The sequence below is a fragment of the Amphibalanus amphitrite genome, unplaced genomic scaffold (genome assembly GCF_019059575.1).
Source record: "Amphibalanus amphitrite isolate SeventyFive unplaced genomic scaffold, NRLGWU_Aamphi_draft 000300F_arrow, whole genome shotgun sequence".
NCBI classification, from domain to species: Eukaryota; Metazoa; Arthropoda; class Thecostraca; order Balanomorpha; family Balanidae; genus Amphibalanus; species Amphibalanus amphitrite.
In genome coordinates, this window is record NW_024881795.1 from 577,394 (window position 1) to 601,537 (window position 24,144).

At 45.2% G+C, this 24,144-nt stretch overlaps 1 protein-coding gene across 13 annotated transcripts in view; it reads right to left on the reverse strand.

Moving 5' to 3' along the window:
• LOC122387854 (calcium-activated potassium channel slowpoke-like) overlaps positions 1–24,144 on the reverse strand; it is a 98,104-nt gene that overhangs the window by 49,403 nt on the left and 24,557 nt on the right. For 8 of the 13 annotated variants that reach the window (XM_043378427.1, XM_043378424.1, XM_043378430.1 and 5 more), the window contains exons 4-10: positions 20,538–20,597; positions 16,972–17,068; positions 16,579–16,690; positions 15,662–15,813; positions 12,074–12,241; positions 5,662–5,753; positions 3,313–3,423 (exon numbers count right to left, since the gene is read on the reverse strand). In XM_043378427.1, coding sequence (XP_043234362.1) covers positions 3,313–3,423; positions 5,662–5,753; positions 12,074–12,241; positions 15,662–15,813; positions 16,579–16,690; positions 16,972–17,068; positions 20,538–20,597 — 792 coding nt within the window. Of the gene's footprint in view, positions 1–3,312; positions 3,424–5,661; positions 5,754–6,897; positions 6,990–12,073; positions 12,242–15,661; positions 15,814–16,578; positions 16,691–16,971; positions 17,069–20,537; positions 20,598–24,144 lie in introns of all 13 variants that reach the window. The other 5 variants (XM_043378431.1, XM_043378428.1, XM_043378432.1 and 2 more) reach the window with 3 other exon arrangements.

Here is a 24,144-nt window from a genome sequence, read left to right on the forward strand (position 1 = left end):
TTCAAATTACTGGGCCTGTCTTTGTCATAAAAATACATGTTTTTCGCTCAATGAGAAATGCCGATTAAAAAAATAAATAAATAGCTTATCCACATATGCACGCCAGGCAGAACATAAAATTCGCAGCGAGTGATGACAATGATGAAAATGATGAAAAGTAAACGCTCTGTGCAGAGTCAGCTCTTATCCAGTCAGAATAAAACAGTGAGGCCTGTAAGGTCCATGCTGATCGCAGCTCATTGAACAGTGTGATAAACGGCAGTAAAATTCAGCATCCGCTGTGCAGTGATGACAAATCACCTCTAGAAAAACGGTATCACACGGACCAAACCGTGCTAAACTCTGACCCCAAAGCCGAGCAGCGCGCGCGACGTCGGGAGTGTGCTCGGCAGAAGAAATACGTAAAATGAGCTACGTTTGCGCTTCAGTGAGCGTACAACGATTAGAATCTAGCGATATTTTTCCCAAATTAAACTATGCAAGCGTTCATTGTAGCCAAATCAGCGAGCGCTATATATGGCTCGGCAGATGAGCTTTTGTTTGAACTCAACAATGCTTCACATTTTAATTTTTTAATAACTTGTGGCAGCTTATTTATGAATGAGCTAAAACCAAAATAATTATTTTAACACATATTTATTAATGCAATAAAATATAGTTTTTTCTTAACGGTTTTTATTTATATTATAAAATAATGGAAAGTTAATGAAAAATATGAACAAATTTTGCTGAGCACGCCCCCCGACGCCACGGGCCCTCCGGTCGGGGTCACGGGGTCAGACGTCACGCCCTGACCTGCACACGCTCAAGGTCATAGGCCGACATCATTGTGCCCCGAAAGAAGCGCACGTCTGTGATGTTACGCTTCAGGACCCCCTGCAGTTCTAGATCGGGCTCCTGCCTGTCACATGGAGTCGCGCCGCGGGGCTATGTCACTGACCCAGACAGTTAAATTGACAGAGGTTACAAGACAGATACGGTCACTGAGGTCAATGTGGTCACAGAACAGTGGTCAAAGTCACAGAAGACAGTGACTGCGGTCAAAGACAAATTGACCGCGGCCACATAACAGACAAGGATACTGACAGCGACACACCACAGATATAATGACACTGAATGCAGTCACAGGAGAAGGATTTGTCACTGAGATCACAGGGGCAGCCAGCTTTCCGCAAGATTGTGAGAATTTAATATGAAAAATCACCGTGTGCCATGTCCGAAATAGGGATGGTTAAAGGGACTATCCCACCTTCTAAAATGTTGTTAAAACCAGTTAAATTGTGCCCGACTTTATAGATTGGATGACCAGGAACACGGTTCTGGCATTTATTTTTCATTAAACATCTTAGGCTTCCCATATTCCAAACACAAACTTTCAAATATGTGGCGTCACAGCCCAAAATTACCTCCTTCCCCAGGCCACATTACTGTCATAAAGCTGATTCTTTTTACTCTGTAGGCACCACAACAAAGTTCAGACCAAGTTTTAACCCTCGCCCTGGCAGGGGGGGGGGGGGTCGATGCGACCCCCCCTAAGGTTTTTCGAAGATAGCGTAAAAACGGCGGCGCGCGGCGCCGCCAAATTTGGCACAGCCTATGGGGCAACCTTTTTACATATGACCTGAAAATTTCAGGTCCGGGTGACCTTGGGTCAGGTCACCAGGTCAGAAAAACCGATACAAGGTCATGGTCAAATTTCAATTTTCTTTTTGCACCTGTCCAACTCACAGTTTTGAACTGATTTCCTTCAAACTTTCAGGATGTGCTAAGTTCACCGAGTTTATAACATATAGTTCAGGTTTTTTTAGGTCACTGACCTGAGGTCAGTTAGAGGTCATTACGTCGTAATGTTAAGCCTATGGGAAAATACTAAAAACGGAAAATACTGGAGATATCCGCTTCGTTCTATCACTTTTGTGCTTTGAAACCACAGTACTTAACAGCAGGTCACTTGGTGCTTCTTTGTTTGGTGTACTTATCCATGGGTCAGGTCAAATGAGGTCAACTGAGGTCAAATGACGTTTTTGCCAATAACTTGGCACATAACGACGCTAGAGCTTAAAAAATGGTACCATTGTGTTTCTAGTGATCAGCCGAATCGAATGATATGCGATATGCTGGAATTTGGTTAACTTGAACTTAATTTATTAATTTAAGTTTACTTAAAATTTAAGAAAAACTTTAAGTACACTTAAGCAGGCTAAAAAGTATATCATTCGACGCGAATTGACGTGCTGAGTTCACTGGTGCTTTTGTTTTTGCACTATCTTAATTAGATCAAAAGTTATAAGCAAAAAACTTTTGACCTGTTTTTAGCGAAATTTTTACAGTTATAACCCCCAAAACCCCCCTAAATATTGACCTAGAGCAACCAAATTTGCACAGGGGCGAGAACTCCAGGGGGTCCACCTACCTACCAAATTTGGTGTTTCTAGGTGCCATAGGAGCCAATCGCGAGGGGGGGGGGTCGCATCGACCCCCCCCCCCCCCCCTGCCAGGCCGTGTTATGAAAAATGCCCTGCCAGGGCGAGGGTTAAGCGATTTTTCAACGAACAAACCCATTTAAATCAGAATGACTAAACGAGGTGACGTCACACTAACGGTCGCTCCATGTTGAAGATAGGGCCTTGTATATACAAGGCCCATTTTCAAATGAAGGGAACGAATTTCTTCAACACCAAGAGGCCGCGGGGGTTGCAACCTAGATAGATAGTGGTTTCTGAACCTCGCCGCAAACTTGGCTATCTCAACTCAAACCCTATGTTAAAGGTGGGATAGTCCCTTTAAAGCTGCGAATTATTTCTTACGTGCTATTATGCTAGAAAGGAACAATTTCCGCTAGCTGTTTCAAAAACCCTGTCACTTTCATGTGTCAGTGTGCTGAAAAGAAGATTTGTCATTCAACAAGCGTAATCTGAACACTTTTGACGGAATATACACACAGTCTTATCAGTTATGCCAAACGCAAATGCGTTATGCGATGTTAATGCCTCACATGCAATTAAAAAAGAAAGAAGAGAGAATAGACCTTATACAAAGCATCGGAACGGAACGTGAATATTATGCCTTATAAGTTGACAGTTCATAATAATTATCGGCCTTACAACTGGCCCGTGAAGTCCAGTTGTACCCCAAAATGTTAGCATAAAGGAGTTAGGTATCAATGCAACTCCCATAGCAAGATAATTTCTCATCAAAATTCGCTGAACAAAGTTCTCCATCCCTATCATGTGGCTGCCCCACCCTCATCAGATAAACAGACGAACCCCAAACTCAATGCAACATCACATTCAGCATGTTCAGGACACTCACCTGTGTAAGAACACAACCTCTACATCCACATCTTCTCGATCCTCGTGGAGGAAGTCCTTGAGGAAGTGTGACACAGACTCGTAGGTGATGTGACCGCACACCACAATGTGCCTGGAGAGACCGGTCAGACGGTCAGAGGGGGCAGGGGAGGGGAACAGGGACAGGGGACCTATCGGTCACTTATATGATAAAAATGATTGTTATCAGTAAGTTTCACGTATTTCATCGTCCTTGAGTGTAATATCTAACTATATGCCTTTTATTTTGTCTATCCTAAGTAGTATGAAGGATTATGTTTTACATAAATATTGCAAATATCAAACAAAGGATTTGAATTATATTGGTCGTTTTTTACAATCATCAGATCTCAAGAAAAGTAAGTTCGACATTCAATGACGTAGAAAAATGTCCGCAACAAAGCTTATCATACGGTGCCAAAATGCTATGGACAGAAATAATCGCTAGTAATACCTAAATGTTTGTTCTTTGATTATAAAGCAGATAATTATCTGACCGAAATATTTTAATGAATCCTTTCTCTTTGAGCACCTAGATTTACCACTTAAAAGAGCACACATAAATTAGTTATCTTGTTTTTGCTAGCACTTAAAGACCTTTCAACTACGATCTTACGACCTTACCCTTACCCTTTCAATTACGATCTTACGAGCTTACCCTTACCCTTTCAATTTAGACCTTACCTACCCTTGACTAAAACTAGTTTTCAGCAAATTGATGTTTTTCTATTTTTGTTGGTCCTAAAATATCTGTATGTTTAATATGATTGACAACATAATAAAACAAGAAATTCAAGACGACTAATATTTTTCCTCGACAGAAACTTCAGCACAAATGCATACAAGTCCCGCATCTCTTCTATGCTCGACTTATCACCTATCCTGCATGTTGCAATAAACAAGTGACATGCACAATTTCACGGAAGGTTGCAACAACATGCTCAGCCGCAGCAGAAATTGGCGGAATTCCATCTCACTGCATGAAGTCACGAGCAAGTCTCTCTCTAGCCTACTGCTAATTCGCCACTACATACGGAGGGAAACAACTGGACTTTGTCTATCCGACTCGAAACTCATGCACTGCAAGGTATTTCCTTATCATATTGTACTAGGCATACTTCAATTAAAGTGACTGTCCCACTTTTACCAGTCAACAACCATCACGCTGGTAATGAGAATGGAGCTGCAACGATTTTCCAGAGCAGCCATAACATTGAAAGAAATCAAAGTATATAGTGCGCTGATCCTTGGATATGTAATTTGAATGACTTTTAATATATGACGTCAGCGTACGTGAGCAATCTTGATTCGTCATCGAACTTAAAAATCCAAAAACTTTCAGCAAACGCGTATCAGCCGCTTAAATACGTCGAGAGACGGAAAGTTGGCCAGAAATCCTTGATATTTGATAAGACACCGAAACCAGTTCTTTGAAAAAGTTCATTCCGATTTTTTAGTTTTCATTTGTTCAAGCAAAACGGGAATATGCTATCAGAGCTCACTTGCACACACTGATTGGATTCACAAGACCACTGTTTCAGATGGGACAGTCTCTTTAACAAAGATGAGCCTCCGTTTTATACTCAAAATAACTACATTGTTCATCAATCATCATACTAATGTGCTGTAAAATGAACAATAAAATTGACGGACAATTTTAAGAGAGTACAGCATTTTAGGACAAGTTCACACCATCTAAAATATGACAATTACACAATTGTGATTCATTTACAATAAAAATGGCAGCATTTCCTACATTATTGCTCACAAATCAGTTCAATGGACTTTAGACGATACATTTGCTAGACACTCTTGGGTAGCAGCCTTCTGTCTGCGAACTGCCCAGCTGAGAACTCAGAGCTCAGAGCTCAGCTCAGCTCAGCAGTTCAGCAGCAGTGGGCCGCTACCCAGACACCCCACAGCCCGCACCTAAGTACAGGCAAACGACAGCAAATGGCTCTCAGCTGCATGCAACATCTGCTAAGCAAATGCAACGGATAGCAGTAGCGGTCAGTTTAACAATGAGGCGTCTGGTATTTGGCTGACCAGGCGGTCAAAGGTCCGCCTTCTAAAATAGATTTTGACTAAGCTGGATTGATCCCCTATCAAGTAGGTAATATGTCACTTCGCCGAGCTTCACGATCATTTTGTTTTGTCAATTTATATGTCATCTGCCAAATCAGGCGCCCACTTATGATCGTGTGCGACATGTTTGCACTGAACAATGTTTACTCAACGCTGATGCTCTGCATTAAGTCAGTCAACGTCAAATCGGTTTAGGGCGATTTTCCGTTTAATACAAGACGCCGCATGGTCGTTAGTGGCCACCTACCTCCTTCCCCGCTCGTTCTTCAGAGTCCCGCCATATTTCGACCTGTTTCCGACCAGGTCTATAATTTCGGGAATGCAGCTCGCGAATATTGCCTAAGTGCCGAAAACAGACGAGACCGGGAGGTGAGAAACGCATCCAGGCTCTAGACTAGTTGGGCAATGACCTTGGACTTCACTAAAGGCCACCGAAAGAAGTGGAGGATGTTGCGGAGGACGACCACCACCACGCCTCGAGCGTGGTGGGGGTCTCAACAACCTTCCTCCACTTCTTTCCGTGCCGGAGATAGAGAGAGAAAGAAAGAGAGAGCGTTCATGCGGGGTGGCACCGTGGTTCTAGAGGGCAGATCGCTAGTAGCGCCATCTATATGGGCCCAGCTGTACCTCTTGCCGGATTGCCGCGTGCCGCCATATTTGGGTCTATTCCCAACGATTTCCGTTATTTCCGGTATCCACGACGCAAAGACCGCCTGTCAGAGAGCAAAAGAAAGCGCGCCGCCGCGTGTGAGACAAAGAGAGCCAGAGAAAAGTGAGAAAGAGAGTGAGAAAGTGAGAGTGGGAGTGAAAACAAATAAGGCCAACGGAACGCCCAGGGCAAAACAAGCAACAGAGCTCGGTGAGAGAGTGGGCCAGATATTGAGAGATTTGTGCGAACACTGCAGCTCGGCCCACCGCCATGCCCCGCGGCCCACAGCCGGCAGAGACGGCGTCGCCCTGCCCGAGGTTCCAGCCAGGCTAGTGAGGACCTATCGCAGGACAAAACTTCGCTACTAGGCCATGATTTTACGTGAGGCGTATGACTAAGCCCGCACAGCGCTTGGACGCATGCGAAAGCCAACAGTGACTGGGCGATTCGCCGGTTGTTTTGTGTTCGGCTGGTGCGGTCAGCGCACATCAGCACGGGTAGAGCCCCGGCAGGAACGAGCCTCTATGCCGGCTGCGAGGGCGGGTGCCTCGGGAGCCTCCAGTGACCAACTGGGTCAGCAGGGGCGGTCCGGGCAGGTGCTGTTCCCCCAGGCCATACGATGATCACACATAGAGCGCGCGGACGCCGGCTCACATTAAAGGCTGGCCCACACAAAAGCGGTCCTCACCCAACATCCACACACCGAAATCGAGCCAAAGAGTGAGATAGAGAGAGAGAGTGAGAGAGTGAGAGAGTGAGAGGCCGGCCGGCCGGCCGGTGAGAGCGTGTCCCACCGACGCGGCACGGCCCGAGCTCTTTGAGGGATAGCGTTACCTCTTGCCATGTTCTCGCTTGTACGAGCCAGCGTATTTGGTTCTCCGTCCAAGGATATCGAAAATTTCCGGTATGCTGGACGCAAAAAGGGCCTGGTAGAAGACAGAAGCACACAGATAATGAATAGTGGTGTAGTTCAACCGGTCCTACGAGCTAAGGAGCTGCACTAAGCGGGATGCCCCTACACTAGGGTAAAATAACAACAAAGAGAAGAAAGAGACGTTAGAACAAAGGGCTTGGCACAACACAGGGTCACCTCACAGTGGAAAAGGTTAACTCAGAAAAATAGGTAGCATTAATCATTCAACACTATGGAAGCATACTTACAAGCAAGTTCAATCGATTACAGCGCTCTTACTCTACTCAGGGCGTAAGAATTGTGACGATCGTAGATAAAATAAAATTACAGCTAACCAACAACATAATCAGCTGTTCAGAGCAATACGAATGTAGGTAGGAGTTGTGTCCGTCTAAATCATACATGGATAGACAAATCGCTAGCTATTATAGGCACAAGCTGACTTCTAATATCCGGTTGATAATTATCGACGCTCTTTGGATATTTGTAGGCTCTAAGGGACGCATGCTCTATACCGCGTCTTTATGTAATCTTCAGATCAATCTGTTGGCTTTATTTGAAAAAGTGCTTGAAATAAGGTGAAAAACTGGCAATGTACCGTATACAAAAAGACGTTAAATAAATGCGGATTGTTGAATACCTTAATATAATTGTGGAAAAACTATCGATCAAATAGATTTGGAATATTTTGTTTACACTAATAACACTATATATAGCACTATATAACAAATTTATGGTTTAACGGCTATTTTGAGACTTCCTTAAAAAATCGATTCGTTATGTATTTGTTCATTGGTTGGAACTAAAACGAAAAGCGACTTTACAATTTTCCTATCAATGACGTTGGCTAAAACTCTTAATCCCGGTGTCTACAAAAAAAAAAACTACAAAATTTTGCTATGCCTGCTAAAACATAACGGTAAGCATTTCGAGACAAAAATGTATTGCCATCATCTCAAATACGTCTGTCGCCGTTTTTGTTTCAAAAAAGAAAATGAAAATGCCACTAGAAATCAGTACCACCGTGCAGAATTCATGCAAAGCATTGTCAATGGTGACATTATATGCTACTTATTACGCTTATTACCAGTGTGCGTTTAGCCCATTTGCCCTTAACATTCGAATTAAGCTCTTTTTATATAACCGAGAGCGTAATATATTTAAAACGTTAATCTTGCATCTGTGATAACAAACGTGCGTCTATTTTTTTTTTCTCGATAAAAATGGAATGCTACGTCAACCGCACAAAAATGCATTACAAACGGGCTGCGTCTTGGTGTTTGTGTACCTAACGTGTGTGACAATGGGCAGACCAAATGCTCATGCAAGAACCCAGTAGTCACTCAAATAATATGCAAATCATGCTGGAAATTTATCAGCGATCTCCGTCGTTGCATTGGCTGTGCCGTACATTCACAGGCAAAAGCCCAAACCATCGGCATCCTCTTCAAAAAAGTCAGCCAACAAACGTTTAAAACATAATCAATCCCAAGCGGTGTACGTTTAGCCGTGACAGTTTCCCGATTTCGACCAGAAAGTGATTCTGGGGCCTGGTGACATTTGAAGCACGGCTTTTGACCGAGTCCCTAAATAAGGCATGCAGGTGGGTCGGACTCGAATAGCTCAGTGCTAGCTCAGTGCTGGCTCAGTCGCCGGCTCACATAGCTCAGAGCTCAGATAGCTCAGTCACTGGCTGAGCTGATTGAGCTCACGCAGTGCTCTCAGAAGCATAGGCTCTCCGGCAAGAGGTAATCCGGTAAAAGAACGCACAAGCGGTAACATAGAAAGTGGTGGGGCAATAGGGGGCCTATAGTGATGCCAAGGTCATGCATGGACAGATTTCGTACAAAGACACACGCACACACAGAGACACGCACGCACACGCGTAGAAGTGCGCGTATCGTGAGGACACGTGATTAAACACGTGACAGTTGCACTCTCAGTGCTCCAAGAAACGAGAGAGCAAGACAAAACTCAAAGGGGATAAGAACGGAACGAACAAAATTGGCTGCTCAAATGGGAGCTGAATGGAAGAGGTACGCATGGGAACTAAGATTGGCTGTGATAAGTGGATGTGATAAGATTGGCCTATGAAAGAGGACGGGTTATCGCTGGCACAAAAGGATAACTTTTGAGGTAGCTTTGGGGAAGAAAGAAAACTATGAAGCAACTGAAGGAGAAAAAGCTAATGACCAGTAACATAAAGTGTCATCAGCAGCAACTGGCGGAACTTTTATCAGTTTAGGAGGCAAGGAAGCCGATATTCATTAGGGTAGATGCTGGGTGATGTCCGTTCACTAAAAACGCGGCCCAGTGAGTTTTAAAAGGCCCAACTCAACAACCGTTGCCTGAAAATAAGCTCCTTTTGGTGAGCAGGTGCAAGCACGTGGTAAACGGACACATGACACGCACACGGGATCGATGTGCACGTGGCACGTGGCGCAATGAATGCGTGCAGTTCCTCATATCAATTACAACATCCTTTGACATCACACAAATGAAAACACAGAGGCTTTTGTGGGGACATGGAAGTTCTAAAAGTTCACAATGTTTAGTCTTTGTCTTGTTGTGAAATTGTGAAAGCCTTTCACAATTTATTACGGAGCGAGCGAAGCGAGCGTAGTCTTTCCTTAGATTAACGGAAATTTCTGAGTATGAGCGGCCGGCCGGCCGGCCGGCCGGCCGGCCGTGGTCACGCTTTTGCGAGGCTTATATCTCAGCAACCACTTGACCGATTTACACGGGGTAATTTTTGTAGGGTAGCTTCATTCCTTCTACCAAGTATTGCACTATTCCCGATGCATGTGGGTGACCCCTTATGCACGTGCCACGTGCAAAACGAAGAGGTGTCACTTTTGCAATTGTTGCAATATCTCGGTAACTACTGGGCCGATTGCGCTGAGAGTTGGCATGTAGGTAGGCACCCACTAGGCAATGCATATCCATGTTCCAGAGCTGGGGTGCTGCTGCACGTGCGCACGTGCAGGGGTCGTTTCCAGATCTCGAGAACGGCTGGACCGATTGCGCTCAAATTTGGTACACGGTTACGGAGCAGTTAGTAGGGTGCCGTGCACAAGTCAGTTGGGACCCATTTTGCACGTGCGCACGTGCAGGGTGCCGCTTCCAGATCTCGAGAACGGCTGGGCCGATTGTGCTCAAATTTGGCACATCGGTAGAGACCGGTTAGTAGGGTGCCGTGCACAAGTCAGCTGGAGGTACCCCCTCGAAATTTCGCACGTGCAAGGCTCACCCTCTCGCTCGCTCCGTTAGTCGCCCCAAAAGGCGTTATACTGGTTATTACGGAGCGAGCGAAGCGAGCGTAGTCTTTCCTTAGATTAACGGAAATTTCTGAGTATGAGCGGCCGGCCGGCCGGCCGGCCGGCCGTGGTCACGCTTTTGCGAGGCTTATATCTCAGCAACCACTTGACCGATTTACACGCGGTAATTTTTGTAGGGTAGCTTCATTCCTTCTACCAGGTATTGGACTATTCCCGATGCATGTGGGTGACCCCTTATGCACGTGCCACGTGCAAAACGAAGAGGTGTCAGTTTTGTAATTGTTGCAATATCTCGGTAACTACTTGGCCGATTGCGCTGAAAGTTGGCATGTAGGTAGGCACCCACTAGGCACTGCATATACATGTGCCAGAGTTGGGGTGCTGCTGCACGTGCGCACGTGCAGGGGTCGTTTCCAGATCTCGGGAACGGCTGGACCGATTGCGCTCAAATTTGGTACACGGTTAGGGACCGGTTAGTAGGGTGCCGTGCACAAGTCAGTTGGGACCCATTTTGCACGTGCGCACGTGCAGGGTGCCGCTTCCAGATCTCGAGAACGGCTGGGCCGATTGTGCCCAAATTTGGCACATCGCTAGAGACCAGTTAGTAGGGTGCCGTGCACAAGTCAGTTGGAGGTACCTCCTCGCAATTTCGCACGTGCAAGGCCCACCCTCTCGCTCGCTCCGTTAGTCGCCCCAAAAGGCGTTATACTGGTATAGTAGCGTGGAATTAACTGGATAGAAACTAAAAACCGAAACAACTAAAAAGATCCAGAAGGAAACGCGCCAAAAAATTGAATTTAGCACGGTAAAAAATAAAGAAAACAATTTCGTTACTTTTGGTGATCGATTTGATTTCGCTATAAAAGCCTCAATGTGTTACAAGGCAGTGCGGCTTCTCAGACACACACATACACACTCACGCACGCAAGAACGAAAAGACAAACGCACGCACCCACAACGCACGCAATCACACGCGCATACACATACTCGCACACAGTTTCACTGCACGGTTAAATTTACTACACCGGAGGCATACATAACAACTTATACAATAAACCCTTCATACAGTCTCAACCATTCAACACAAACATACTTTAATGCTCGCACAAATCGCGCCTTTTCTCTTTGACGCAAGCAATAAAGATAGCATATGAAGTGAGTGAATGAACCCATGACAAAAACACTCGGTGACCAAATGACAGGCACATTTCGGAAAGCTGAGTGCAAACCGTTCAACGTGCACATTGCACACTCCAGTGCATGTCTTGTGCAGCACTCCAAGGTTCAGCAAACGTGTTGAAGGTGGAAAGTGTTTAAAAAAAAAAGATCCTTTTAAATGTGTTCTAAAAAAAAATGAGCTGTGTCAAGATAAATTTAGAGCGCAATGTACAGATGACTTTGCTTTATCCACGTTGAGTTTGATTTACAAACGCTAGTACTTGGTTAACCTACTGCTCTTCGCAACTCCTTTTTTGGCATTTGCAGGCTTCTGAAGTTACCTGTCGCCTTCCTCAGTGGCTATTTATTTTCGAACAAGGATTGTCAAGTTGCAACTTTTGGGAGAAGGTGCGACAAAGGGCATCTTCATACTTTTGTACACCGAGTGAGTCTTTATTCCATCCGTGATTCAGAGATTCAACTCGCTCGCTCGATTTATGATTCCACCATAAATTGACATTGTATCGCTTTCCAGCTCAGTATAAAAAAATACATACAAGCATGGGTATTACATATGAAACTCCCCTACTCCAGTAAACAGTATACCGATACGCCTATCATCGCTACCTCAGCGCCCCTAGCGGCAGAATGTGAAACTCACCAGTCCGACGAGCAGAAAGAACACGAGGAATGTCCTTCCGAGCACCGTCTTACAGAAGACGTCTCCGTAGCCAACCGTGGACATGGTGACGATGAGGAAGTAGACGCACGTCCAGTAACTCAGCTGTTGCGGGTTGTTAAACTCGATCGGGTCACCAGAGTTCTCCAACTAAGGGCGAGAAGAGAGGGAGAGTGAGAGCGTGAGAGAGGTCTAGCGTCATGGTTCAGTGGCGGATCCAGGGGGGGCAAAAAATGGGCATTTGCCCCCCCAAACGGCATAATTTTAACATTACGCCTATGGACGATGCATGGAAAGAATCGATAAATTTTATGGTTTGCCCCCCCCCCCAAAAAAAAAACTCTGAGCTGGATCCGCCTCTGTCATGGTTAGCATTTTTATGGCGGTTTATTGCTACAGAGATAGTGTGGGAAGAAAAAAATGTAAAAAGGCAAACTTCTGCGTACACCGTGACATAAAAAACCTAAACCCATCCTTCTTGTAAGCTCTTGGTACGGATTGCTTTAAATTGACAGATTTTATTTTAATTTTCAACGTCCATTATTCAGCATTCTTATGCCATAGCTAAGGCATAACGTCTTCAAAGCTTTCTCACTAGATATCGGCACAGATTTAATCACTAACGTCAGATCTCATTCAATTCACACCAGCACTAACATTTCAGTACCTAAGCAAAGACCATGCAAGCACATGGTCGTAAAAATCGCGATAAGTCGTGGGACTATAGTTCCACAGACAATTCCAACTCAGACACTTCTTCTAAATTCAGACACACTTCGACCACGACATCCCAGGTCTGAGAGACCGTTCTATCCTTGTCCCGTGAAGCGACACCGTCACCCCTGAGGGACTGTGAGCGCGTGCCGTGCCGTTCCAACCCAGGTAGCCGCCGGAATTTCAGCGACACTGTCGGCCCTCTGCCAGAGAGAACATTGGAGAGGAAGAGAGAGAGAGAGAGAGAGAGAGAGAGAGAGAGAGAGAGAGAGAGAGAGAGAGAGAGAGAGAGAGAGAGAGAGAGAGAGAGAGAGAGAGAGAGAGAGAGAGAGAGAGAGAGAGAGAGAGAGAGAGAGAGAGAGAGAGAGAGAGAGAGAGAGAGAGAGAGAGAGAGAGAGAGAGAGAGAGAGAGAGAGAGAGAGAGAGAGAGAGAGAGAGAGAGAGAGAGAGAGAGAGAGAGAGAGAGAGAGAGAGAGACAGAGAGAATAGAAAGAGAGAGAGAGAGGGAGAGGGAGAGGGAGAGAGAGAGAGAGAGAGAGAGAGAGGGGGAGGGAGACAGGAACGGAGAGGCGAGACAGAAAGACAGATAGGAGATAAGTCCACCGAGTGAATCTGTGCATAAAAGCGGAGTTTTACAGCGGAATTTTCCGACTGTTGAATTTTCATCAGAGCGGGGTTTTAAACTTGATAGTCGGCCATGTCCGCAGGCATTTTTGAATGTCTCATTTGATAAGGGGTGCACATACTTTTCTTTTAGAACTATACTTCGAATGTAGTGGTCTCCATTCTTATATTCCCATCATTTCCGTTAGCTTTGAGGTGCAATTCCGCTTCTTGATAAGAAGCGGGCTACTCAATACAAGCAATATCAGCTCCAGCCAGGAGTTTGCGATAGCGCGATCACCAGATTTAGTGACGTCATCAGTCTCAGAAGGCCACAAAGCCCGCCATACTTGACATTCAATACACAACCCCGAACACTGCGACCCTGCCAAAGCAGCTCAGGTCGCTGCTGCTATTTCCATATACCAGCCAAAACGGACACTTGACAACGACATTCGTGCTGTTTTCCATAGAAGAACAATGTTCAGTTCCCTGCTCAGCGACTATAACAGCTGTTCATGGAGTATTTTTGAATAATGCAACAGGAAAGAAGTGACAATGAAACAGTGGACATTGGCCTCTCAGTTCATTGTTCATTGCACAGCTGACCAGAACTATGCTGGCTACTGGTTTGTCAAGGAATTTATATCTTTCGTGCTTGATAAATGACATGGAGGGCTTAACATGCTGCTGATGGCAACCCACCGAAAATCTTCACTTCTTTAGAGGGAAAACCAGGCTATCATAAGTTTACATTTTTATATATTAGGGTTGAACAAATTGCCCTCATTCACAACATATAACACTACCAGCTACCATAAAATTTTGTACATATATTGGCAAATATAAAGCAACAACAATGACATCATTATTTGGGATCGTAGCTAGCGTAACAAAAATAGTCAAACGCATCTTCTAGCACAAATATGATTTTTGAGAAATACCTCTAACGTGACAGAGCCCTAGCAACAGTCGTCTCAGTGACGTGACATCACTACCCCTCGCTGACGTGACCTTCTCTCTCCACTAAACTCCCGTCCGGGACCGATTGACGTCACCTTAAGCCTCCTCCACCTTCCGTCTTTCTCAAGGGCAGAGGGAACGGGCGAACAACATCCCACAGCTGTCCGGTCCGGTGACAAGAAGCGACAAATCCCCCCCAACCCCCCCCCCCACGGTCGTGGCTCGTGGTGGCAGTCTGGTCACGTAAGGTGGGGACGTGACCAGGATATTGTCGCCACCATCAGCTCCGAGGTGCCTATATCAGTCCTCTGCCGCGACTACAGTCTGTGGTGCCGAGAATTCCACCGGTATAGGTGAGGTGCTCTGAGTTTTAAATAACAGGTTAGCCTTAAAGGGACCCTCCCACCTTCAAAAAAGTTAATGAATTGGCATGAAAGTGATGTCGCTCGGTTCAGAAAGAGCAAAAACGAATATCTACCAAATTTCATCGAAAAATATTCACCGGTTTTCAAGATATTAGACTTTTACTTTTGTTTACTTTTTGGGATCTCCGCTGTTCCTAGCGACTTTATTTGAAAGTGCGGCATTTGTTGCGCGCAAAGCAGCATATACTACCGCGTGCTACAAAACGTTTTAGTCAAACATTTAACGGACGTTCGAAGGCCTGATGACGTCATCAGATTCCCGTAATGGTTAAGAGATAGGGACCACGCTGGTCCCACCCTGCAAGTAAAGAGAAGAAATTTCTTGAACACCATAAAGCTGCGGGGGTTGCGACCAGGATAAATGGTGGTTTCTGAGCCTGGCCGCAAACTTGGCTATCTCAACTCAAAACTAATGTTAAGGTGGGAGGGTCCCTTTAACTAGAATTAATAACCCTTCATTATCTGTCAGGAATAAGGAAACAAGTAGCAATAGCATTCATGAACGTTTGCAACCGAGACTCAATGCCTTCACAAATATCTCACTCAAATACTTCGTTTTTGTATTACGTAATAATGTCCGTCATCAAAGACGAAACTCATATTTCGGGGCTACCTACTGTATATTAAGTGTCCATCTACCGAGCCTTTTTATACACTTTTCTGTTCATTTCAAGATGCCTTTTTAATAATGATAAAGAATAATTGCCAAATGTGGTTGACATTGTATTATATGTATGTTAAAAAGTGAAAATAAAAATATAATGTGTCTAAACATCACTGAACAGTGGGATTTATTTAAAATTACTGGATAGACCTCTGTATACACAGAGGTCTATCCTTAGTGCTTTTTAGTGGTGCCACCTACCAGGTGAATGGTTCCCGCTCCTGTCAGCCACACAGCGATGAAGATGGAGCACAGCTGGGCCAGGCGGATGGAGCTGGACGTCTTCAATATGTTCAGGTACTGCAGGATGTCCGGCACCGTCATCAGACGCAGCGCGCGCAGAAACCGCAGTCCTGCGCCGAAAAAGGCAACGTCATTAGACGCGCAGGAACCGCGAAGACGCGCGTGGCCCGCAATCCTGCGCAGGAAACACCAGATTCATGTCTTGATCATCACTCCACGGTCTGTTGAGATATATGAATAAATAACCTCGTGTTGAAATGCATGGATAACGTTACCTATCCACATCCATATAGAGACAAACGTCACCTGATGAGACGAACGCTTACCTACCTATCCACGTCCTATTGCGATACATGGAAACTAATTTTGTCTATCCACGTCCTGTTGAGATATATAGAGATTAACGTTACCTATTCACGTCCTGTTGGAAACACACCTGCAGACAAACTTTGCATGTGAGACGAACATTACCTTCCTATCCATGTCTTGTTGAAGTACTGGTAATTACCTACATGGAGACGACGTTACCTACCTATCCACGTCATGTTGAGATTTATGCATGGAAACGCACGTTACCGATTGAGACGATGTCACCTACCTCGTACTTATCCATGGCCTCTTGAGATATATGGACATTACCCACCTATCCACGTCCTGTTGAGATGCATGGATAATAGCGTTACCTACCTATCCACGTCCTGTTGAGATATATGGAGACGAAGGAGGGCGGTATGGTGCAGTAGTCGACCAGAGAGTATATACGGATAATAACGTTACCTACCTATCCACGTTCTGTTGAGATATATGGAGACGAAGGAGGGCGGGATGGTGCAGTAGTCGACCAGAGAGTATATACGGATAATAACGTTACCTACCTATCCACGTCCTGTTGAGATATATGGAGACGAAGGAGGGCGGGATGGTGCAGTAGTCGACCAGAGAGTACATCTCCAGCATAAACCACAGCTTATCGCTGGCGGCAACAAACTGAAAACAGACACACACAAACAGAATGTAACAGTTCAATAGGCACCAGGCGGGGAATGAGTGACAGTGGGATGGATAGAACAGCGGGCATAAGCTGAAACAACGATAAGAACTACAGTTTAAATGTTGAGAACAGTGATGTAGCATCATTTGTAGACTTTATAGCTTAATTACTCTTCACTCCTTTTTTATTCTTATTTATGTTTCTTCCTAAAGAGTGTCTGCATTCTACTTTTTGCTAGTTATCACTATGTTTACAGTGTAACTATCCATAAACTTACGCGAATAAAAAAGTACACCATAAAAAAGATATTGAATGCTAAGTCGATTTGCTGTGTGGCGCTGTCACTCCATCGGATGCAGTGTTCGACGCCTTGCCTGAAACAAAACAAACAGCCCGTTACCATGGAGATTTGAGCACGTGCACACGGCGTCTGCCCTGCCGCGGGAAGCTCATTGGACGGGGAAATTATCGAAGCAGAATGGCATATGATTTAGTCTTCGCATAGCAGTGAGCTCCTATACTCTAGTCTATGTCATTTTTATGTTAATTATATTCACAAAAAATACAATAGTATGCTGACTATCATCATGTAGCATCAACGCTGAAAAGTGTTTGTTTATCTTCACTTAGAATTTCAATGTTTTCTTTTTCTAAAGGCAAATGAAACTTGGCATGAATGTTTTATTCTAGGCAAAAATCAATTCCTAGCTCTACAGTCTACATGTAAAAACTGTAGGGTAACTAATTTCTGTTGATAACCGATGTAAACTACTGCAAACAGCCAGCGCCGGCTACGCGCTCTTCATGTGTTGAAGTCTCCATGCGGCCCAAACCAGCGGGAGCCCCGCGGCACAGCATCACTTCAGGGGCCTACGCCAGCGCCATCTATGAAACGCATTATCAACTAGCGGACGTTTGTTCAGGACTAAACAACTATTTATGAAGGGACATCAAGTTAGAGGAAGGAAGGAAGAAAAGTGACAGGATAAATATTGCAGCAACAGTTACTGCATGCAGTTTATGGTAGCATTTCATCCGCCAGATATCGCACGATGGGAGCGTTTGGAATATTTTCACACGAAGCTTAGCTCTTCGACCAGCCAAAAAGTAACCAAGAAATTACATTGATCTATTGCGGTCTAGCGTACGCAGGTTTATCAACACATAAGATACGCCTGTCCCCTCCAAGTGTCTCGAAAGAAAAAAATAGACCACGTAACAAAGGTATTCAATTTCTTCAACAGCTTTCCGATGGTTTGCAAACGGTCGTCAGAATTCACATAGGTGCCAAGGGTTGACGAGCCTGATGGATAAGAAAGAACTAGGGCTTGTTAGACTTTTAAGGCAGCTCTAGAAGCCCTTGTATTTTGCACAGCTTTCCCCCAAAACACAATCCACCAGACCTAAAAATTGATTGAGTCAACCGAAAAATAGAGCACGTATTTCCTCAGATTATGTTATAAGTTCGGACTCATCTATTCAAATTTTAACCAAAATATAAACATTGGCTCAATGCTTTTAATGAATGAAATGTATTTTCTTATTTTCTTAATCAAATATATGTGTCGCGCTGCTAAACTTAAAACAAGAATCGTATTTATGTACTCTATAAGGTGGCACGAAAATTTTTAATTGATCAGGAATCGAGAAGCAGCGCTACACACACAAGCTTGGCATAATATTTGCAAAATGCGGGACGTCTTCAAGCCCATTAAATGTTATAAACTCTGTCGTTTTTCCATTACGGATCGTGCGGGTTGCGGTGAACAATGGGACGATGGTAACGAGCATGCTGGAAAGGCGGGGTGTGGGGTCTGAGATCGAACCTATCTACCTACGTAGCGCCTAGTCGACACATAGAACGGCTACAGTGGTACACACTACAGTTGTCATGCATGTCAGGTTTATGGTTTGTAGCTTCTTATTTTGTTGGTTCATTATGCATTTGCTTTCCAAGGCCTGCTCAAATGATGTTTCAAACAATACCCAATATTTTCCGTAAATAAGTCTACTTCAAGTTGACGTCTGCAATTTACATAACAGGGCTGCTGCTAGGTGGTTCACCGTCAAGTAGACATTAAACACGAGACCTTCATAAGCCGGCACCTATAATTTATGCACTCATCCATGCACACTTTTCGGTTCCGCTGAAAACCCCGTTCCTCGGGTACATCAGCCCGATTTAAATAAATATAAAATGCGAGCGGTGACAAACAGAACCATTTATGGCTTTGACGCAAGACAAACAATTTACTTTTGCCAATACTCAGAAATTAACCAGGGCTTCGACTTTGCAAAGCAATCGTGGAATAGTTAGTTGTTTTCGCAGCAAAATAGGTTCCAGTACCTACCAACACAGCCAAATCCATTTGGTCGGTTGTCATAGCAACGACAGAAACACAAGCCAACTGTTGTTAGAGTCGGGTACAATTTATGACAAGCCATGATTCCCACTGCTACTACACAAAACACTATCAAGCTGCAGTTGTTATTGACTTTCGATAAATCAAAATGTCATTCGCAAATGCCTGATGCTAGTAGCCATCGAAAACCATTGTGGACCCATGAAAATTCTAGAACCAGACCAAATGCACTGCTTAAGAATGCCGTAGTACCACTAGAATTCAGCGAGCCCTAGATCTCTGACGTTTTTCTAAACATACAAAAAAAAAATGTAAGAGACAAATCATAAAAATGCATGAATAATCAAGATGATAATTGTTGTGCCTGAGTAATTTGTTTTTGTCTTCATTCCATTTTATGGACTTGCGACTTGCAGTATCACCTATCTTTTGAGACAGCTCGTTTGTTGTGGCTCCTCTCACCAACAAAAGCATTAACATCTAAGTGCACTAATTAGTATGTTACGGTGTTAGAATCTGCCCAAGCCTCACAAACGTCACAGCACAAACCTAGCTCAACTGACCTACACAAAATATCTACCCAGCCTCCAACCACAATTAATCTAATTGCACGTCCTCATGCCCAACAACGACTTTTCTTATCCACGACGACCTGGGATTTCAGCCGCTCTATTAGATAAAAGCACGCACATAACAGAACGAGACAATGACAAAAATTCCGCAAACTAGCGACCCAAATGAAAAACACCCAGCATTCGCACAACAAAGTCTGGATTTTCTTAGCCCAAGCCGCAAGCAGCTCTCTTTTCTTCGTCCGATTAAGACGATTATAAAATCGAGCAAAAGTGCCCCAAAGTTCGTAGTCGTAACCTAAGAACTCCGCAGTTTCCGACGCGAAATTAAACACATCTTGACCGCAATACTCGATATGGATGACCCTGGCACAATTTCCGGCTTTTTTGTCATTTGTTTCGTCTCTGAAGTCAAGCAGCCACACGGCAGTGGGACAGACACGGAAGAAACAAGACTGCTGCGCCCGGCTGCCTTTCAACGTTCGACCCTGGTCAGACCAGCCCGACGACCGGCGGCAAAACTCGACACAGCAAACGGACTCTGGGAATCCGCCGGAATCTGCCATAGCCGGAATCTGCCATACAACAGCAGTAATTGCTGGATACAATAATTATATCTGGTAATAAAATACAATCTGGTAATAAAGCCACAGAAGAGTGCAAAGTGATTCATTGCTTAGAGCTAAGAGTGGCAACCAGTGAAAAGAAGCGAAACATTTCTATGCTTGAAAAGGTAATCTTTTTTAAGATATAAAACGATTTTATTAAATAATTTGCCCAGGTGTGTCATTATTAGTATCAGCAAACTAGTACGAGTTTTGCCGCTGGCAGACGGGACTGGCTGACCCAGGCGAAGGTCAGTGACCCGGCCCAAGGTCAGTGACCCGGCCGAGGTCCATGTCGGTTACCGTCGGCGAATGGGCGGATCGCCCGGGCTTTCACCATCGCTGATAATCTCCTGGCCCACGCTGCAAAACAGGGCACACGCTCAGAGCCGGCGCCCGCGGAACACTGGGACTGAGGCACAAGAAGCCCATGGGACACGAGGCTTGGGCACACAATGCCCATGGGACACGAGAAAGTGGGCACACGACGCCCACGAGAAACAAAGCTGGGACACACGACACCCCGAATAGGGTATAAGAGCTGGGACACACGGCGCCCCGAACAGGACACAAAACTGGAACATTTGACGCCCCTAACTCCAAAAAGAGTGCAGGAGCTGAGCACAGGATGCCCCAGGCTGCCTCCATCAGGACAGGGAGAGTTTAATCAATAGGAGAGGAAGATAGCCCAAAACGGAACACAAGAGCGGACCACACATTTAGCGCTGCGCCTAAATAGATATTGGGTTCAGGATACTGGGTAACGGTGCGACGTAGTGAAACAGGCGAAGGCTCGGAGAGCCCATGGATCAGCCGAATATGGGCGATATCAAATCCGTAGGCCGTTTTTAGACACATTTAGATGAAATATCTTGGTCCAGACGAATAAAAAAAACAATATATAACAAGTTGCTTGAAGCAGTAGGCATCTGAGTTCAAAATTCAATGTTTTTTGTGACATGAAATCGGATCAAAGTGCGTCTTTACTTCTTTAATGTTCTGAATTGTGAAGAATGTAATTTCGAGCAAGTGCAAAGCGTGGCAATATTTGCTGTAACTCAAAACATTCACATGATGCATTTCTATGTGAAGGTCATGAAGTGATATTTCAAGGCACACGCATAAAGGGTCTACTTCTATACATATTCCTAGAAATGTTCTATGCTGGTTTCATTGGAGTTGCAACTCGACACTCGTCAGGCGAGGGTAATACAGTGACATTCACAGATCAATTGATTGTCAAACTTCACATGCACAAGAAAATACCAAAAGGGTACTAGAACTTCAAAGTCTAAACGTAACCTTTCAGTGCTTTCATTTTTTAAATTGTGATTGACAAAAGCGATGAACAAAAAGTGTTAGCATCGTAATGTCCTGCCTCTAAAAAAATTGGTGTTTCCCATCCCAATCGATTTTTTAAATGAAAATCTGCGCAGTCGAATACGTCGTTGAGCTAAAAATAAAACGCGTCATGTGCCCTTCACGGAGGTAAAATACACACAACGCACCAAAAAAGGCGTCCCACATTTTGCATCACGTAGGTACTCATCGTGTGACGCTCAAGTAAACAGCGACAAAAACATCCCACTGACTAATAATCAACATAATCTAACCTACATCAAACAATAAACGTCCCAACGCGCACAAAACCCCGCCGTGTAACTCGCACACAGGTGTTGTGTCTTCACCCAGCAGTTTGTTGGCTCTGTGCCAACCTTGACTGACACCCCCTCCATCCCCCTCCCCTGGGGCTATGTGTAGCGGTCAGTGGGAGCCCACCCGCTGTGGACCCCCGTGGCGGGCCCGGGCTTCACTTGGCTCGTCCCTGACTGTGAATAACACCTGTCAAGGACTGAGTCACACCAGATGCTAGTGGGCGGGAGTGTGTGTGGGTCACTGATCGGTCCAATGACAAGCTAATACAGAGGGGTGGAACAAGAGTGATGAGGCTACTTTGTCAGTTCATGTCATTTTGACATTTTAACCCTCGCCGGCACAGGGGGGGAGGGTTGAAGCAACCCCCCCTAAGGTTTTTCGCGAATAACTCGCGTAAAAAGCCGCCGATCGCGACGAAACTTTCAGCACCCTCGCATTTATCAATTTTACACCTACCCTGAAAATTTCATGACCCTGACCCCAATGACCTTTGACCTGTGACCTCTTTTCCGAGGCCATGTTTGGCCGGAATCGCGATTCGGCGTATGTCGGCTCACATTAGCCGCGCGTTTGCAAGCTTTTTGTGGTTTCAAACGTTCAAACATGTAATTTGATGTCGCTTCCATACATTAGGATGGGTGTCAAGGTCACCTGAAGGTCAGGTCAGGTCATTGACCTTTGGTGACCTCGGGTGACCTCGGTTCACTTTTTTGTGTATTTGTGTATTTGTGTATTTGGTATAACCGTCAACAGGACAATCCCAATTTTTCGAGTTTTACATGTTTCTAGGCTAGTTTTTGGAGCTGAATTCGAATTTGGCAACCATTTGAACATTTACGAAGTAGTTTTGGTGCCTTCGTAACATGTTACGAAGCTGTCAGAGACGGTTGACACGTATTACGAATACCCGTCACAACCCCTACCGGTTGACCTGACCTGACCTGACCCGACCTGGTCTAAATGCTTAAAGACATCTTCTCTGATCAACACTAACACGATATTCGTGATCAGCACCCCGGAAAACCACTACATAGCAGCCACAATTTACGACTTTCTAACAGGTCCCGATTTTCCCGGTTTTCGGGTCATTGACCTGACCTGGAAGGTCACCCGATGACCTAGGACCTTAAAATTGGGTATCATCGGCTTCGTCTCGTGACGGGCAACACGCTCGTTTTTTTCCGCGAAGCTCTAGCTCGATCAGGGGCCAAACGCGAGGGGGGGTCGTACCAACCCCCCTCCCCCCTTGTGCCGTCGAAGGACGCAAAATGGCCTGTGCCGGCGAGGGTTAACCAGTTTTGCTAAGCTAGACATGTCATAATTTTTTAGAAAAGTTTTATCAGCTCTTCACTTGAAAAAGCTCCAGTATATAAAAAGCTAAACACAATGAAAACTTCATTAATATTTTGGTTGTACGGTTCGCATCAATTTCTGCTTAATGCCTCATAGTTAGTGGTGCTAACATGTTACGATTCTGTCTGTTTGTCCCGTCATCAGTCTGACCGTCACCAGTCTTAGTCACCATTCTAGTCGTCATTTTTCTGACCTATCACGTCTCCGTTGTCTCCAATTTGCTGCTTCTATCCATTCTAACCGGTGAGGGACATTAGGAGTCGGAAGACATATAAAAACAGATGAGGAAATGATCATAAAAAATACAGAAGACACATTACCCGACGATAAAGGTCGCAAGGATCGTCAGAAACAGCGACGAAGGACTCTCTGAGCGTCTAGCCCTTCGCGCCAGCACAGTCAGCACAAATACTCCCAGCGACCGGAAATTTGGCAGCCGTCCTAAAGCCTCAGAAAGGCTGCCAAATGAAGAAACACAGCCAGCAATGCTATGCTCCATTTCCTTCTGGACCAATCGGTGAATAATCGAGGGGAACGGGAAGAGGAAGGGAGGAGGGGAGAGGTGGGGAGGAATACGGGTCAACTGGAGCGAGATGCTCTATCAGCACCCGGAGGTGGACGGGGGAGGGGAGGGGGGTCGCGCCATCTCCGGCCGCGCCAAAACGATGACGGGGGGGGGGGGAGGTGAGGCGCGGACGCAGCAGGGAGGAAGAGCGGCGCCAATGCTGATTGCTGACACAGGAGGGAAGATTGGACATCCAAAGGCAGAGACGGGAGGGAATGCTTTGTTCTGATGGCATGACTACTGAGGATTATGCAAAGGTGATGATAAAGAATGCGATAGTAAGACAACAGGGAATCAGCATTGAAAAAGAATGTTATGGTAAGAGAGGGACCTTCA